At 37.9% G+C, this 19,405-nt stretch overlaps 1 protein-coding gene and 1 non-coding gene across 4 annotated transcripts in view; one reads left to right on the plus strand and one right to left on the minus strand.

Moving 5' to 3' along the window:
- The window catches only part of LOC127860465 (homeotic protein female sterile-like), a 27,067-nt gene extending 14,273 nt beyond the window's left edge, over positions 1-12,794 (plus strand). For all 3 annotated transcript variants that reach the window (XM_052398549.1, XM_052398548.1, XM_052398547.1), the window contains exons 2-3: positions 4,085-4,224; positions 6,363-12,794. In XM_052398549.1, coding sequence (XP_052254509.1) covers positions 4,128-4,224; positions 6,363-9,484 — 3,219 coding nt within the window. In that variant the 5' untranslated portion in view covers positions 4,085-4,127 and the 3' untranslated portion in view covers positions 9,485-12,794. The remainder of the gene's footprint in view (positions 1-4,084; positions 4,225-6,362) is intronic.
- A 6,463-nt stretch (positions 12,795-19,257) lies between these two features.
- Trnar-ucg (transfer RNA arginine (anticodon UCG)) lies at positions 19,258-19,330 on the minus strand. Its single transcript has one exon. It is a non-coding gene; the product is annotated as a tRNA-Arg (tRNA).
- Between the last annotated feature and the right edge of the window lie 75 nt (positions 19,331-19,405).

Raw genomic sequence — 19,405 nt, forward strand, 5'->3', positions numbered from 1 at the left:
TTTGTATTGTATTATATTAAATGCATATTATGTTAATGCTGCCACGTTAAAACAAAATGCATGTTGAATAAAGTAACAAAAATCGATTGGTGATATCGTCACATAGCAGGAGGAAGGGTGCCTTGGGTACCTTATGACATATCATGCCGACAGGTGATTGATGTCGGTGTGTCATGCAACATTGTCCTGTTTATTGAACCCTTAATGCGATAAAGCCACTTTTAATAATGGTGATAACTGTAATTTCTATTGCTTAACAATACGAGACTGCGAAAACAAATGCCACAGGTTATTTATTTGACTCTTTCTTTGTTTCAATTTATATTAAAAGTATATTGATTATCTGAAGTGTGACTGTCTTTAGTTTGAAGATTTAATACGAAATTACATAAAAACTATAGTTGTTAATTTACTAAAGCAATTGACTCTTTAATGTGTTTTTTTTTATATGAAACTACGATAATGGTAGCAAGAAGTATCCTTTTTTAACGATGCTCGGTACATATCCCGATCGTGAAAATTAAGGTTGAAATAAAACGTTATATTTAAATTACTGATTTTTTAAGTTTTAAGTCGCATATCAAACACATCAAATGTTTTATGTAGTGTATTGTATATTTACGTATGACAGTTTGAAGTCCTGCTGATATAATTTATAAATCATTAAAAAGGGCATATCATATTTCCCGTGCACTTTTATACACTTAATTATAGTATTTGCCGGAAAAGAAAACCATAGTGGCAGTATCAAGTAAATGAATGCAAAAGTGTAATCAAACTAAACACTTGTGTGCGTACATATAACTTGAACTACATTAAGCACTGTTATATGCATCCTAATATCAGTCATATAGCATATTATGTATGTAGCATACGTCTGTTCTCAACGATTGAACTATATGGTATTTAAGTATTTCATTTAGACGCAGTTGTCTTTCCACACATTCTAATCACCCATGTTTGACTACTCGCGTTTCTTAATTGGACAATCTAACCTGTACTTTACGACAGAAAATTTAAGTCAGACTAATATATAACGGAGCCGGTCGATGTCTGATCTATATGAATAAACTTGACGCTTAAATGGATAAGATTTAGGGATCACAACCAATTTAAGTCAGACTAATAGCCGGCCGATGTCTGATCTATATCAGATAACTTTACGCTCAAATAGATAAGAAAGGGGTCACCACAGCAGGTTGCTAATACACAGTGTAGACTTCCGCTGTTTTATTGTTGAAACATGTTTGTTTAGAAAGCATGGCCAAAATAATATGGAATCCAATTTTGAAATAAAAAATCGTCTGAAAATAGCGCCGTTGACTCGTTAATTGAAGAGTATAGATGACATCAAAGAAGTGATTTTCTAGAAACCTGGAGACAACCGAGGACGACACATACAATTAAGTAAATAATAAAACGCCTAAAAAGCATCCTATGGAGGCAGATGATATCTTACTTAAAAGTCAACAGATAAGTTGAGGCTTAAAATCGTATTTTATAAAGGAATATAAATGCATCTCTGTCCAATTAGATGTCTTGCAAGCGATTGTTTATTTCAAATGTAGTATGTGCTGTGATAGAAACCAACTTTGCGCATAAATTTATTAAGTTATTTAATAACGTGCCTTGAACGTTTTCTCGTCTGTGAGAGTTTAAACTTGTAATATACTGTGAAAAGCACCCATGGTACTTAACCGAAGTTATTTCTATTTAATGTTAGTAATCTACACTATTTCAATTTAGAACGTTTTTTTTTATAATTTTATTTTATTTTGCATGTTTGTTACAACAATATATTTAAAAAGAAAATAAATACATTTAATTAACTAAAAAAGCTAAAAGGTTGAACACAAAATAAGTAAATAAATTATTAAATACATCAAAAAATGAATGAATGAATAAATGGCTGGCATGGCTGGCTGGCTGGCTGGCTGGCTGGCTGGCTGGGAGGGAGGAAGGGAGGGAGGGAGGGAGGGAGGGAGGAGGGAAGGAAGGCGAAGGAGGAAGGAAGGAGAGGAAGTAAGGAATGGAGGCGGGGTTGTTGAGTGGGAGGGAGGGACGGAGGAGGAGGGACGGAAGGGAGGAACGGAGGGAGGAAACGGAGGGAGGAACCGGAGGGTAGGGACGGAGCGGGAGGAGACCGGATGGGAAGGGACGAAGATGGGAGGAACGGGCAGGGGAGGGACGGAAGGGAAGGAACGGAGATGGACGAACGGAGGGAGGGAAACGGAGGGAGGAACGGAGGGAGAACGGAGGGAGGAACGGAAGGGAGGCACGGAAGGGAGGAACGGAGGGAGGCACGGAGGGAGGAACGGAGGCAGGAACCGGCAGGCCAGGGACGGAGGGATGGGGAAAAAACCCCCGGAAGGAGAGGGACGGAGGGCTGGACGGAGGCAGGACGGAGGCAGGGACGGAGGAGGACGGATGGGACTGAGTGAGGGACGGAGGGAGCGGGAGAGAGGGAGGAGAGGGAGGGCAAGGGAGGGAGGGAGGAGGGAGGGAAGGGAAGGAAGAAAGGAAGGAAGGAAGGAAGGAAGGAAGGAAGGAAGGAAGGAAGGAAGGAAGGAAGGAAGGAAGGAAGGAAGGAAGGAAGGAAGGAAGGAAGGAAGGAAGGAAGGAAGGAAGGAAGGTTGGATCGATCGATGGATGGATGGATGGATGGATGGATGGATAGATGGATGGATGGATAGATGGATGGAAGAACAAACGAACGAACTCATTAACAAACGAACGAACCAATGAACAAACGCACGAACGCACAAAGTAACGGAAAAAAACGGACGGACGAAGGGATGGAAAGATTAATGAATGAATGAACGCATAAATAATTAAATAAAAACAAAAAACAAAACAAAAATGTTTAAAACATAAATACATATATGAATGAATAAATGCATGAACGAACGAACGAATGAATGATCGAACGAACGAACGAACGAACAAACGAAAAAAAGAATTAAACAAAGACAAAAATCAAAAAAGAACGAAATAACAAAAGAACAAACAAAAACGAACAAACAAACGAATGATCCAAGGAACGAACCAAAGAACGAACGAACCAACCAACCAACAAACAATAAACAAACAAACGAACGCACAAACGAACAAACAAACGGATGGACGAACTGACGAACGGATGGAAGGATAAATGAATGAATTAATTAATAATTAGATAAATAGATGGGTAATTAATTAAAAAAAATAATTAAATAAAATTACGTTCATACTTTTTGTTTGTTATTATTTTTTCTATTGCATACTTAAATATAATTTAACTACATGTATCAACAAATGCATAGTGTTTTTCAATATTTTGAATCTATTGTACATTTCACAGGTATTACAAATAAACCACGAGGTAACAAGATAGATTCACTTTAGCATTTATTATATTCAATCTTAAAATGTTCTAAATTCCTTGAATAACATAAATATTTGCATTCCATATTTCACATTTTTTTTAAAGTTCAAGACCTAAAAGGGCGTTTTTCTTCATTATTTTCAATAAATAATCGAGAGATCGAGATACCGTGACCTTATCCCTTTTCCTTCGTTATCTATAAATAAACTATTTATTTATAGATCTTTGATCCAGGTTATCTACAGGCTAACCCCATACCAAATGGTATGATGGTAATACCATTGCCTGTCCGTACAGGCTAACTCCGTTAACCTAAGGCCTGTTGAACAGACTAACTCGAGTCGTATCGGGTGTGTATGCATATACACCGCATCTTAATCATATCAAATGAACATGACAAGACTATAATGGACAATGAATGTATGAAACACAACGTCTAATACGAATCTCAACACATAGTTAGTCATAACAAATCGAGCCACGCTCTCTGAAAACAGGGCTTAGAGAATTTGCGTTCAGTGTCCGCACAGGCATATCAGGGACGACACTTTCTGTATAGACTGAATTTTAATTTTGATGAAACTACCTGTTAACGAAAAATCCAATCAAAGCGCAAGGTGTATTTCCTGTGCGGACTACACCAACTGATATCGGACTACAATTTACGCACATGCATTAAGCCCCGTTTTTATAGACCGAGACTCATTTATATTGTTTCAGACCCCATGGTTTACAGAGCAGAGTCAGAGGTGTTCACGAAGGCATGAAGAAACCAGGCGAGTCGGCGCCAGAGAACACCCCGCCTGATCTCATAGCTGCTGAGGACATGGTGACGCTGGATCCCTCGCAGAACGCCAAAGGTTTAATATTGCATACATACTTTTAATGCTGAGGTAAAAATCGACTCCTTCCAAGAGGTTACTTGTTGTATTTTTTAGCTCACCTGAGCACAACGTGCTCATGGTGAGCTTTTGTGATCGCTTTTTGTCCGTCGTCCGTTGTCCGTTGTGCGGCGTCAACATTTGCCTTGTTAACTCTCTAGAGGCCACATTTATTGTCCAATATTCATGATATTTGGTCAGAAGATTGGTTTCAATGATATCTTGGATGAGTTCGAAATTGGTTACGTTTGCTCAAAAAACATGGCTGCCAAAGGGCGGGGATTTTCCTTATATGGCTATATATGACTATAGTAAAATATTGTTATTACTCTAGAGGCTACAGTTATTGTCTGATCTTCATAAAACTTGGTCGGAAGATTCGTCCTTATAATATCTTGGACGAGTTCGAAAATGAAACCGGTTTGTTGAAAAACATGGCCGCCAGGAGGCGGGGCATTATTCTTATATGGTTATAGCAAAACCTTGTTAACTCTCTAGAGGCCACATTCATTGTCCAATCTTGATGAAATATGGTCAGAAGATTTGTCTTAATGATATCTTGGATGAGTTCGAAAATGGTTTCGTTTGCTTGAAAAACATGGCTGCCAAGGGGCGGGGCATTTTTCCTTATATGGCTATATAAGGCTATAGTAAAATCTTGTTAACACTATAGAGGCCACATTTATAGTCCGATCTTCATGAAACTTGGTCAGAAGATTCATCCCAATAATATCTTAAACGAGTTCAAAAATGATGCCGGTTGGTTGAAAAACATGGCCACCACGAGGGCGGGGCTATTTTCCTTATTTGGCTATTGTAAAACCTTGTTAACACTCTACAGGTCACATTTATTTTCCGATCATCATGAAACTTGGTCAGAAGATTTGTCCCAATGATATCTTGGATGAGTTCGAAAATGGTTTTGGTTGCTTTAAAAACATGGCCACCAGGGGCGGGCATTTTTCCTTATATGGCTATATATGGCTATACTGTAGTTAAACCTTGTTAACACTCTAGAGGCCACATTTATTGTCCAATCTTCATGAAATTTGGTCAGAAGATTGGTCTCAATGATATCTTGGATGAGTTTGAAAATAATTATGTTTGCTTGAAAAAATGGCTTCCAAGGGGCGGGGCATTTTTCCTTATGTGGCTATAGTAAAATCTTGTTAACACTCTAGAGGCCACATTTACTGTCCGATCTTTATGAAACTTGGTCAGTAGATTCATCCCGATAATATCTTGGACGACTTCGGAAATGATGCCGGTTGGTTGAAAAACATGGCTGCCAAGGGGCGGGGCATTTTTCCTTATAAGGCTATAGTAAAACCTTGTTAACATTCTAGAGGCCACATTTATTTTCCGATCTTCGTGAAACTTGATCAGAAGATTTGTCCCAATAATATCTTGTTATCTCAGGTGAGCGATTTTGGGCCTTTCAGGCCCTCTTGTTTAACTTTTAAGGCAAAACGATTAGTTTTTCATATACGTTCTTAGACAAAAATACGTATGTACAGTTTTAAAACTATATTAAAACTACAGTTATTACAAAACATATCAAACCAAGTTAGTTTCTTCGTGTCTCAGGTAAGAGACCTAGTGCCTTATGGTCCTCTTGTTCTCTACTGATAATGTTGTTTTAGTTTACTAAAATCTTCATGTATTTTATCTTTTATTTAAAAACGTTATAGCCATTAAATATACGCAATATAGACAAATGTATCTGTTTTCATTTTGGGTTTCATCACTATAGTAACAATCATCGGTTTACATGCTGGGTATTATCATGTCTCCTTTTAATTTTATCAGTTTGTTTAAAAACGCAGATCATGCGCGAGTTGAAAATATGCCAGAGATACACGTTCTTATTTTATAGAAATTGCCAAAAATATTCTAATATTCGAATATACTATTAAATGATTGCCATTCGAATAGTTGAAATGCCATTCGAAAACTCCAAATTTGAATTATGTTTAAAAAGTTAAAAGCCACTAATTTCTCATTTGTAGAAAGTAATTTCTGTAGCCATTAAGACAGCGTTTTATCCACAAGTTACACAAACTAGTGATTACAATGATCCGTAATATATTAAAGAATATTTAATTATTTTATTTCAGATAATACCGAGATCACAGATTCGTCGGCATGTTCCTCTCAACACGTATTGAATGTAATCGACAGCCTTGGTCATGTTACGGACGAACACACTAGTCCGTCCGGTGAAAAGAGCAGTCTGGAAAGTCTGTTTGACGAATTTGATGAGAACGATATAACCGAAATATACTTCGGAAGTTCTGAGACCGAGAACGCAGTAGCCGGTCTAGAAAAATGTACGGCCGAAGAGAATGCTGCGAATCAAATTCAAGAAGCCGAAGTTCAAAACAATTTTCAGGAATATAAAAAAAACCCGAACGATTATGAACAATTGGCGAAACAGGAACCAGAAAGTATTGAATATGATTGCAATCAGAATGAAAACATGAACTTCCAAAGGAAGCGAAGTGTCTCCGAATGTGACGAAAGTGATGTTGCTTTAGCTAAGAGGATTAAACTAGAACCCGACACCGACCAGTCGGAGGTACCTTGTGATAATGCAAAGACTGCGATTGCAGTTAAAACAGAGATTGAACACAATAGTCATGTTCCCAAATCTCAAACACATCTCTCGAGTGCCTTCAATAACATTGCCATTGATTTGTGTCCTCCAGTCGCTATAGTTACTCCTCTTAGTCATAAAAATGACATTTCGAAAGAAACGATCTCGATTAAATCCGTCAATGGAACTAAAGACACTATTAAAACGAACACAAATGGTATTTCAGAATCCCTTTCAGATATTAAACCAACTGTAAAGGAATGTACAAAAGAGAAAAGCTTTATAAATGAAGAGAGTCTATTCTTGAGTGACTCAGACTTCGAGAAATTTACAAATGATCTCTTTTCCGAACAGTCCTTCCAAACCTCAGACGGAAGTAACTGGACATTCCAAAGAACCGACAGCTTTGCGTATCAGTCGAATGACCAATCAGTGAATGTTGAAAAGAAAACACTTACATTCGAGGCACAGCTGGAAGACTTTGAAAAGATACTGGACAAATTCATTCAGTCGGATGCGGACAGACCGGACACGAAAAGTGCAATAAATGGCCGATTTTTGGGGTCGACTGTACATGTCACTAGTACGACGAGTACAGCCAAATTTAAACCTAAACTTGACTCAATCAGCCAAAATGTCACCCTGCCACAACCGGATATTCTCCGAAACTCAGAACTGCTCCGCGAGCTCTTAGAGAACGATACGGACACCTCATTGAAATCTCAAAACAGTGCAAAACGTCCAGTGAGTGTTGATCTATCATTTTTGAACTCGGACACAATTTACTCAAATCGAAGTGCCTCATCTGCTTCTACTATTCTCAAGACCAAAACGATCGATCCTATTCCTACCGGTGAACTTCTTATGATCTCCACGTCGGACGCATCTTCTAAACCCGACAGTGTGAACTTTACAGAATCATTGGACAGTGAATCGTGTGATACTAAATCTGCCGATCACGGTCCGTTATCTTTAGCCGAGCAGCGTCGCGCGAGCGTCACCCTTCACCATAAAGTACCGAATATAGGTGACATCGTATCCCCTTGCGGCCCGCTTAGTAGGATGAACGGCGACGAGACAGAGGCGCTCTTAAATGAACTCACGAGCCACACCAGTGGCAATCAAACGGGTCGCACTTCAAGAGACATTCTGCCATCGGGACCACAAGACGCTCGTTACGAGTACATGAATGGTCCCCGTCCTGTTACCTCGCCATTTTCCGGGTTTCATGTGGAAAATATCGCCCATACGAATGGACCGACAAATGACCAAGAATTACGGATGAAAATGAGTATGGGACAGAGGGCTCCTGGCTACGTGGCCGGGAACAGAGGAATCGTGGGTCTATCGCAGACTGAGTTTGAAGCCATGCCAGCAGAGCGCCGACATCTCATTGCCTCCCGTTATGGGCAACTGATGAGGAATATAACGCCAGGCGGCGGCTATCCAGACGAAATGTCAAATCCTTTAACTCGAGCGTCAGTAAATGAACTTTTGACAGACATTCGAGCCTCTGTTAATCCAGTCAACACATCTATGTCCGCGAGCGGCCCTCTAATGCAAAATCACGATCAGTTCCAAATGAACAGTATGCGTGGAATGCCTGAAAGTAATGGATTGACATCAAGTCAGATGAGCCAGCCTACTGCAGAAACGAATCCTTACGGGAACGAGGCTACCAAAGACCGGATGCGCTACCTAATGATGCAGCAACTGCATCGACGGCGCATGGAAGAGCAAATGGCATCAAGGGGACAAGCGCCCATGGATGGCCAGTGTGGAATGATTCCTCAGGGCAATATATCGCGAACACACCCGCCAATGCCGGAAATGTTGTCAAACGCAACACACGGTACGAGGTTTCCTAACCAGCATGGCGGCCTTCATTCCAATGCTGGTCACGCTCCGTTTTTCCGTCCTCAAATGGATAGTCAAGCACACATCCCACAACATAACGAAAACATGATGTCTGGTATGACGCATGGACCCGGTGCAAACATTTACCAGCGGCAGTTAGCGCACCAACGGCAGCAGCAGCACCATCATCAGCAACAGCAACATCCTCAGCAGCAACAACAGCAAGACCATTATCAACATAATCAACATCCTCATCAACAATTGTATCATCGTAACCAAATTACCCAGCAGCAGCAACATCCTCGACCTCAACATGAACAACAAATGCTTCAACGCATGAATAAACCACACCAGACTCTCTCCATTGACCGATTTTCTCCGGGCCATCCACAACAGTCTCACCAGTTCTCTGCGAACCTTCTCAACTCACACCTACAGTCGCGCCAATCTCAGTTCCCCATGCATAGAATGCCCGGCAGCGTCCCGTCGAGCGGTATGCCACAGATGCAGGGGCCGTTCGCGTCGATGCAGTCTCACAACCCTCATCAGCAGCAGAATCATCATCAGCCGCACCACCAACAGCAGTTGCAGAATTTCCAAACGCATTCGCAGGAGCAGTTTCAGTTTAACCCACTGACTTCCGGTGCGAATCCGTACGGAGCAAACGCGCAACAGATTCCGTTAACGCCGACGACGCCGACGTTACCCTCCGGTCTTGGAACCGGAAGTAGCGATATAAAGCACGAACCACATAGCACGGAAAATATGTCTGAATTTTTCTTTTGATAGTTTACTTTGAGAGTTTCTTGTGATATATTATTTTGAAACTTTGAAGTTGAATGGTTCACCTTAATCAATTAATTAATTAATTAATGGTGACTTTGGGCAGTATCGTTGTAATGAGTTAAAACTTATAATGTACATACCTCAGATTGTGCGTGTTTATCCGGCGATATTGACATATTGATTTATTTCAGTTGAAAACAATACATTAGTAATACAACATTAAAAATATACTACGTAAAGAATCTTATTTAACATGAACGATGTTTTCTTTTTTATCGCAAGCAGCTGACATGTGTAGAGTAATGTTACTGATACGTCACATAATTTCATGAAATCTGTTCGCAACCTTCAAAATGTTCATTCCAAATTAATCCATATTACCCTCGCTCTGCCTCTGGTAATACCGGGCTTAATATGTGTGGTAAAAGAGTCGTCACATTTTAACCCGAGGCGGTACAGTCCTCAGGCAGTACAGTTCTCACAGGCGGTACAGTGCTCACAGGCGGTATAGTCCTCACAGGCGGTACAGTCCTAACAGGCGGTACAGTCCTCACAGGCGGTACAGTGCTCACAGGCGGTACGGTGCTCACAGGGGGGCGGTACGGTGCTCACAGGGAGGCGGTACAGTGCTCACAGGGAGGCGGTACGGTGCTCACAGGGAGGCGGTACAGTGCTCACAGGCTATTCAGGGACGACTATTAACCCGAGGCGGTACAGTGCTCACAGGGAGGCGGTACAGTGCTCACAGGCTATTCAGGGACGACTATTAACCCGAGGCGGTACAGTGCTCACAGGGAGGCGGTACAGTGCTCACATGGAGGCAGTACAGTGCTCACAGGCTATTCAGGGACGACTCTTTCGACTTTTATTGTATTTTTCGTTTAAAGGAGGTCTCTTCTTCGCGAAAATTTAGTTCAGGCAAAAAGTGTCCCTGATGTGTGCATACGCTAATCTGTGACGACACTTGGCGTACATGCATTAAGTGTCCCTGATGTGTGCATACGCTAATCTGTGACGACACTTGGCGTACATGCATTAAGTGTCCCTGATGTGTGCATACGCTTATCTGTGACGACACTTGACGTACATGCATTAAGTGTCCCTGATGTGTGCATACGCTTATCTGTGACGACACTTGACGTACATGCATTAAGTGTCCCTGATGTGTGCATACGCTTATCTGTGACGACACTTGACGTACATGCATTAAGTGTCCCTGATGTGTGCATACGCTAATCTGTGACGACACTTAGCGTACATGCATTAAGTGTCCCTGATGTGTGCATACGCTAATCTGTGACGACACTTGACGTACATGCATTAAGTGTCCCTGATGTGTGCATACGCTTATCTGTGACGACACTTGACGTACATGCATTAAGTGTCCCTGATGTGTGCATACGCTAATCTGTGACGACACTTAGCGTACATGCATTAAGTGTCCCTGATGTGTGCATACGCTTATCTGTGACGACACTTGACGTACATGCATTAAGTGTCCCTGATGTGTGCATACGCTAATCTGTGACGACACTTGACGTACATGCATTAAGTGTCCCTGATGTGTGCATACGCTTATCTGTGACGACACTTGACGTACATGCATTAAGTGTCCCTGATGTGTGCATACGCTAATCTGTGACGACACTTGACGTACATGCATTAAGTGTCCCTGATGTGTGCATACGCTAATCTGTGACGACACTTGACGTACATGCATTAAGTGTCCCTGATGTGTGCATACGCTAATCTGTGACGACACTTGACGTACATGCATTAAGTGTCCCTGATGTGTGCATACGCTAATCTGTGACGACACTTGACGTACATGCATTAAGTGTCCCTGATGTGTGCATACGCTTATCTGTGACGACACTTGACGTACATGCATTAAGTGTCCCTGATGTGTGCATACGCTAATCTGTGACGACACTTTACGTACATGCATTAAGTACCGTTGTCCAATAGCGAGGCTCATATTGTATACATGCCGGAACATAGAAATACACAACGATTACCTGTCCTGTGTATCTGTCTATTCATATACTTTTCATGATTCCTGACTATCCGTACTAGATACTTTTTGTTGAACATTTATTGCCTTTTACGTTTCAACTGTAATTGATTGTTAAAATGCAAGTGTATTTCATATACACAGCCTTCCACTCAAATTATTAACACTGTATTTAAATGATTTATGTATACAGACTATTGCAAAAGTGATTATACAACGTATGTTTACGTTTACATAATTATATTTAAATATAAGTTAATAAATGGGCATTATTTTTTCCAACATGCACTTCTACACTTTGTCAATAATTCAATGTGTGTAAGCTAACCTGAGCACAATGTGCTCATGGTGAGCTTTTGTGATCGCCTTTCGTCCGTGGTGCGTCGTGCGGCGTCAACATTTTCCTTGTTATCACTCTAGAGGCCACATTTATTGTCAGATCTTCATAAAATTTGGTCAGAAGATTCGTCTCAATGATATCTTGGACGACTTCGAAAATGGTCACCGTTGCTTGAAAAAAACATCGCCGCCAGGGGGCGTTGCATTTTTCCTAATATAGCTACACATGGCTATCTAGTAAAACCTTGTTTACACTATAGAGGCCACATTTTGTCCGATCTTTATGAAACTTGGTCAGAAGATTCTTCATAAATGATATCTTTGACACGTTCGAACATTATTCTGGTTGGTTGAAAAACATGGCCGCCTTTGGGCGGGGCATTTATCCGTATATGGCTATTATAAAACCTTGTTAAAACTCTAGAAGCCACATTTATTGTTCGATCATCATGAAACTTCGTCCGAAGATTTGTCCCAATGATATCTTGGACGAGTTGGACAAAAATGGTGCCGATTGGTTGAAAAAGATTGCCGCCAGGTGGCGGGGCAGTTTTCGTTTGATGGATTTAGTAAAAACTTGTTAACACTCTAATTGTCACATTTATTTCCAATCTTCATAACACTGGATCATATCATTTGTTTTAATGATATCTTGGATCAATTCGAAAATAGTTCCGGTCTGTTGAGCAAATGGCCGCTAGGCGTCGGGGAATTTACCCTAATGTGGCTATAGTAAACCCTTGTAAGCACTCTAAAAGTAACAGTAACAGTTCACTCCTATCAAAATTGGTAAGAACATTTGTTCTAAAGATATCTTTAGGCTTCACTTAGCAGGTCAGTTCCTTTGTATCTCAGGTGAACGACTTTGTGCCTTTCAGGCCCTCTTGTCGCGTTTATCACCCCGTTATGATGTTTAGAAAGAAACAAAATAAAGAGGACATCATACAATTTTATAAAGTATGCTTTCTTTAAATGATATTTATAAATAAACATTTTAACTTGACAACATGATCCACGTGCGCTAAAAGCAGCAAAGTGCAAATATAGTTGATGATAAACGCGTATAAAATATGTCATTTAAAGGTGCCTTTTCACAGATTTTGGCTTTTTTTTAACTTATTCATTAAATGCTTTATATCGATAAATGTGAACATTGGATCGTAAAAGCTCCAGTAAAAAATCAAGAATAAAATTTAAAAAAGGAAAAGAACATTGCCCGGACCAGGTTTCGAACCAGTGACCCCTGGAGTCCTGCCAGAGTCCTGAAGTAAAAACGCTTTAGCCTACTGAGCTATTCCGCCTAGTACTCTTACTTGACGTATTTTATACCTTATGTAAGCAATCTTCGTAGTTTCACAAAATTTAACGACAAAAACCGAACTCTCCAAATTATTCAATCGTTTCGCGTTGCAACGCTTTATAATTTTTAGGTTTTAAAATCGTCAAAAGATGCATATAATGGCTATATTAGACCATGGTAAATGTTCAGTATTACTGTTTCCTCACAAATATCATAACTAAAACGAAAATTTGCGAATCTGAAACAACTTTTTTCAATTTTTCAATTTACCAAAGCGTGAAAAGATCCCTTTAAATTAAAAATAATTCGTTCTCTTGACATATAGACAACTGTTTAACTAATCGATATAATGTTTTGTTAAATGCGACTTTTATTTGAATAACTTGTTTGCAAAGATTTTTCAACCTTCACCACTTTTTGCTAGCAATACATAATATAATTATTAGGCGTGTACACTTGGAGACTTTTCAAGCGCAACACGTAATTAAAAAAAAATACCGGTATAGCTCCCTTATTTTTGAACGGATTTTGTTGAAATTCGGACTCAGACTAATTCAACACATATCTTATAATCCGAGTAAAATTAATTGAAATTGATCGACAAAAATATCAAACATAACAAATTTGAGAAATCTTTGAAAAAGTAAAATCCTCAAATCGTACATCGTAAATAATAATGTGAAATGTAAAACGCATTAACTTACACGTCTTAATGACCGACCGGCTTGTAACCTTGCGCTCATACGAGCCATATTGTTTTCCTAATTAATTTTTAATATGTTTTCATGGTGTAAAACCACACCTAGAATGATGAAATTGCAATTAAATTGGAATTGTATAGCGCGCTGTACTACACTTGATGACTTTTCGAACGCAGCATTTTTCAAACTTAAATATTTCAGTTATGAGTAAATATTTTGATTTTAAATTGTACATGTTATCATTTGACTAAAATATGTACAAGCAACCGATGAAATCATTCATCCGTGATGATCGGGTGCTTCAGTAAGTGGGGAAGGTAGCCTGCAAAATGCCGATTGCGTTGTTGCGCTCCTGAAATTTTATACGAGACATATTGATTTTTATATTAATTTTATGTTTTCCTGGTTATCAACCCACATAAAATGAAGACATTTAAATAAAATTAGAATCATATCGCGTTTCAACATGTTCACTTGCAAAAAGTTGAAACCACACATACCCCACGTGCAAACGCGCCTGATTGTCAGGAAGAATGATTTTATCGTTATCTTGCACGGAATATAGTCAAATGATCAAGTGAAATTTTAAATAACAATCTTGACTCATTACTGAGATATTTAAGTTGAAAAGTGTTGCGTTAGAAAAGTCTCCAAGTGTATGTATACTGGGATAATTGGTAGTGTTTATTGTGGACTTCTCATAATTGCCATATATCTAAGACAAGACAATAATATCCATATATCAGGACATGACAATTACATCCATATATCCATGACAAAACAATTACATCCATATATCAATGAAAAGACAATTATATCCATATATAAATGAAAGACAATTATATCTATGTATCATAATCAATGACAAAACAATTATATCCGTATATCAAAGACAAGACAATTATATCCATATATCAATGACAAGACAATTATATCCATATGTCAATGACAAGACAAATATATCCATATATCAATGACAAGAAAATTACCGTATATCCATATATAAATGACAAGACAATTATATCCATTTATCAATTACAAGACAATTATATCCATGTATCAATCACACTACAATTATATCAATATATCAATGACAAGACAATTATATCCATATATCAACGACAATTTTTTTCTTTATCCATATATCAATGACAAGACAAGTATATCCATATATCAATGACAAGACAATTATATCCTTAATCAATGACAAGACAATTATAACCATATATCAATGACAATACAATTAAATCAAAATATCAATGACAAGACAATGATATGAACCTCTAAGATATAAAACCATTTATGCTTTGAATAAGTTCGGCCCTATACAAGTACTTTTCATACGCATGCGTGAAGCAATAAAGGAATTACGTTTTAACCCTGTATTAATATTTATTTTCTATTTGAAATTTGATTTTCCATTTTGCAGTTATCACATGAAGCGGAATATTAACATCCAAATGTATTTTCAATTTAAAAAAATTGCTTCAGTTGGTTGACTATCAAACGGCTTTGTGATTTTAAAAGTGATTTTTTTTAAATTTAATTTGATACACTGAGTTTTTCATGTGTTAATCTTCAAATAGTCATTTTAAGTATCGTGTACGCAAACATCTGACATGACTTATAGAATGTTAAAAAATCTCTTTATCTTGCCCTACTGATTTCATTTGGAAAAAACGCCTAAGTTTAATGAATATCGGGCAGTGTTTACAAGTCTTATGTTAGCGACGAATATGACAGGTAAAATGCCATCAAAAACTAAACGGATTGTGTGAAGGTGAGCTAATATGTAAAAACAACTGCAATTTAGTAAGTTGAAACATTTTGTCCCTTTCATCTTTTACTTTTTTACTTTTTTTTTAGAACTAAGTCGTAACCTCTGCAAATTCAATGGAATATACCATCTAATCGACCGTCAACATTCATGAAGATCTCATCGTTTGGCTAAGGCCTTCATGAAACCTCCGATGAAATTCACGAATGCGTAAAATAGGACTAAAGTAACTGTAGAATTATATTTTATTTAAAACTCACAGTAGACTTTTAGTTATGATAAACTTGAAAATATTAGCCATTACCAACAGTTAAATAAACTGCACATACGCTGAAATGCTGTAAAAGAGACAAACACTCACACTATCACACACATAGAAACAACCTACATAAAAACTACGATAAAATACGACAGTGAATACGATTTGGCTTGAAACATGTCGCATCGATCTGACAATTACAATTTTAGCTCACGGTGAGTTATTTGATAACCCTGTATAAGGCGAATGACAAATCTTAGAAAGTCTCCGTCACTCTAGAAGCCACAATTATGACTACATATTTATTACACTTGTTCATAATGTTTATCTTAACAATATCTAGGCCGACTTTAAAATTGGTTCACGTGTGACCCAAAACAAGGTTACTAGGTAAAATCTGTAGAGGCAATATTCATTACCGAACCTTGATGTAATTTAGTCAGAATGCTTATCTTGACCATAACTAGACCAAGTTCGAATCTAGGTTATGTGCGTTAACAACTACATATCAAGGTTAAATCTGAGAAAACCACTGTTGTCACTGTAGAGGCTACTTTTATGACTCAGTCTTAATAAAACTTGATCAGAATATTTATCTTGACTGTATCTAGGTTGAGGGCGATTCTGGGTCACGTGTCACTAAAAACTAGGTTACAATGTAAGATCTTAAAAAAGCATTGTAATATTTGAAAAGGCTACGTGCAAAACTCAATATTGATCAAACCTATTTCAGAATGTTTACCCTATCGGTATCTATGCCAATTTCGAAAGTGTGTCATTTACATTCTAAAACTTAAAAATTAGGTCACCAGATTACATCTTAGGAAAATCTTGTAAGCACTCTTCACGCAACATGTATCAATCTATATTGATGAAACTTAGTCAGAATGTGTATCATGGCAATACATGTATCTACCGGTAAGATAAAGGACCACATGCGAATGTGGGTCATCAGGCCAAATCTGCTCTAGATATCAAATAGATTACTCAATCTTTATGAAACTTGGTTAGAATGTTTATCTTTGATGATATATTTAGGCCAAGCTCGCATCGGATTCACGTGCGTTGAAAAATTAGGTAACCAGATCAAAACAAAGAACTAGGAAAAAATATTGTTATCACTGTATAAGTACAAAAATGTATAAACAAATCTTTAGGTAAAGTGGTCAGCATGTTTATCTTGTCAATATCATTGCCTTGTTCAAATCTTTGTCATGTGCATTCAAAAACTACTTCATCAGGTCAACTCTTGGACAAAACTTGGTTCAAAACTGACCAGAATGTTTAATTTGACAGTATTTAGGTTGAATTCCAATCTGACTCACGTCTGTACGAAAACAGAGAAAATTCATGAAGAGGCCATATTTATGACTCAAAGTTGAGCTAACCATGTTAAATCTTATGAAAACGTTGTAACAACAATAGCGCCACATAAATTATTCAATCTGAATGGAATTTGTTCAGAATGTTTATCTTGACAATATTAAGGTCTAGCCCTAATCGGGACCATGTGCGTATAATTACTAGGTCAAAAGACCAAATCTTACACACACACAAACTAGTTATCACTGTAGAGGCCACATTTATGACTCAATCTGGATGAAACTTGTTAAGAATGTTTTTATGACAATATTTAGACCACGTTCGAATCCGGATCACGTGCATCCCAAAACTCAATATATACGTCAAATCTTGTTTTTTCAATAGACGATCGGCTCTGGTCCAAGTTTAGTACTCGACAGTGTTGTGAATATATGTCAGTTGCTTCGATATTCAACAATTAAATAACTTTAAAGAATGATATCTGCCTTCGTCAGCAAACATCTCATGTACCGGTAGTGTCATCATCATGCAGCCGACATCAAGTCGATGTGGGTATTGTTGCAGGAAACGCAGGAAACGAGGGTCAATCCATCGCGGAGCACACACAGGAGCTTCAAAACATACGCACCACTGCACTTTTTCGGCGTAAGCTGTATTAAGCCAGCTTTTCACCCTGACTTGACCTTTGTAAGTGTCCAATAATATTCAAATAAAATTTCCCGCGGCTAGGTACGAATGAATACACTTCATTTATTCCATTGGCTGATTTGAGTATAACACCAGAACATTGGAAACATATCCGCGTCTTTGTAACACTGTTTTACTGCATGAAACAATTTTATCTCTAATGAAAAGGCTCAATAGATAGAACAGTTTTACAATCAATTTTCGACATAAGTACAGTTTGTGCGTTCACCTTTTATTTTCAGAGAATTACCAGCGCAAAAGCGTTTATACTAAAGGCTATATTCTCATACTAAGTACTTACTTGCATTGCATTTCAACCCGCGAGGTTTCGGGTCAATTCACGGCCAGTGTGCATGATAAGGACCAATATTGATAAAATTAATTAGAAATATTTATCCATTTAGACCAGTTTATTAAGCATGAGCACAATAATTCACTATACTATAATTATGCAATTAAATAAGATTTGAGTATTGCCGGCTGACCTATATGCACTCGTTTATTTTCATGTTTCTTGTGTTTTTCTATTCTGTAAATAAAGATATCTGAGTAATAATATCACATAAAACAAAATAAGCCACGAAATCTGGCGCAACACCCCGTAATTGATTTGCTTGTGATGTAGCTAAGAACTGCGCAGAAAAAAAGGCATCCGCTACTTTTTATCTCATAGAGATAACTTTTGATCGTTCATAAACATCGACCACAATCAACGCCGTATATCTTTTTTAAAGATATTTCTTGTTACTCTTATAATTACAATTCTGATTAGAAATGATTGTAGAGGAAGGATTTCATCGTGCCTTAATCGTTCTTTATTTGACTTCTGGTACATAATTGATATAATCTCCAATATAACATTTTGAAATTGTTTACTGTGTGTAATACGCTGTTAACCCTCTTATGAGCGAGTTACGAGGAACTTCGGATATTTAACTGCTTTTTCTCAGAAGCTTTTCTCTGCCATTTGTTATTGTATTTTTAATTTAAGAAAACTATCATCGAAAAGGCGCAAACGTGTTCAGAAAACGAATTATTTTAACAAAAAACTTTTAGTAAATTGATTGACTTCACAAAGCCATTCTATCACAGAATTTTCATTAAAATATAGAAGCATTATTGAAAAAAGTCGAACCTTGGCAAATTGTATGGATGCACCATGATGAGTGAACTTTTCTTGTAGGAAAAGAACCCTCAATTCAAATATCTAAAGGAACAATAAAAGAGTATGACAATTGGTTTCAATCCGATCAAATAACGAACGATTGTGTTGTTTTTTTTCAAATCGTGTTTGAATACTTAAAAAATGAAAATGGTAATTAATATTTATGTAACATTTGTAGAGTGGTTATTGCTGTGCAACAAAACATCAACGACCACGACGAGACTCGAACTCGCAATCTTCTGATTCGAAGTCAGACGCCTTATCCATTAGGCCACGCGGCCGCCAAATAACAAGATTTAACATTATTATTTATTGCTTAATTGTTCCACATTTCAGTATTTTTAAATAACATACAG

This window comes from Dreissena polymorpha, chromosome 15 (assembly GCF_020536995.1).
Source record: "Dreissena polymorpha isolate Duluth1 chromosome 15, UMN_Dpol_1.0, whole genome shotgun sequence".
NCBI lineage: Eukaryota > Metazoa > Mollusca > Bivalvia > Myida > Dreissenidae > Dreissena > Dreissena polymorpha.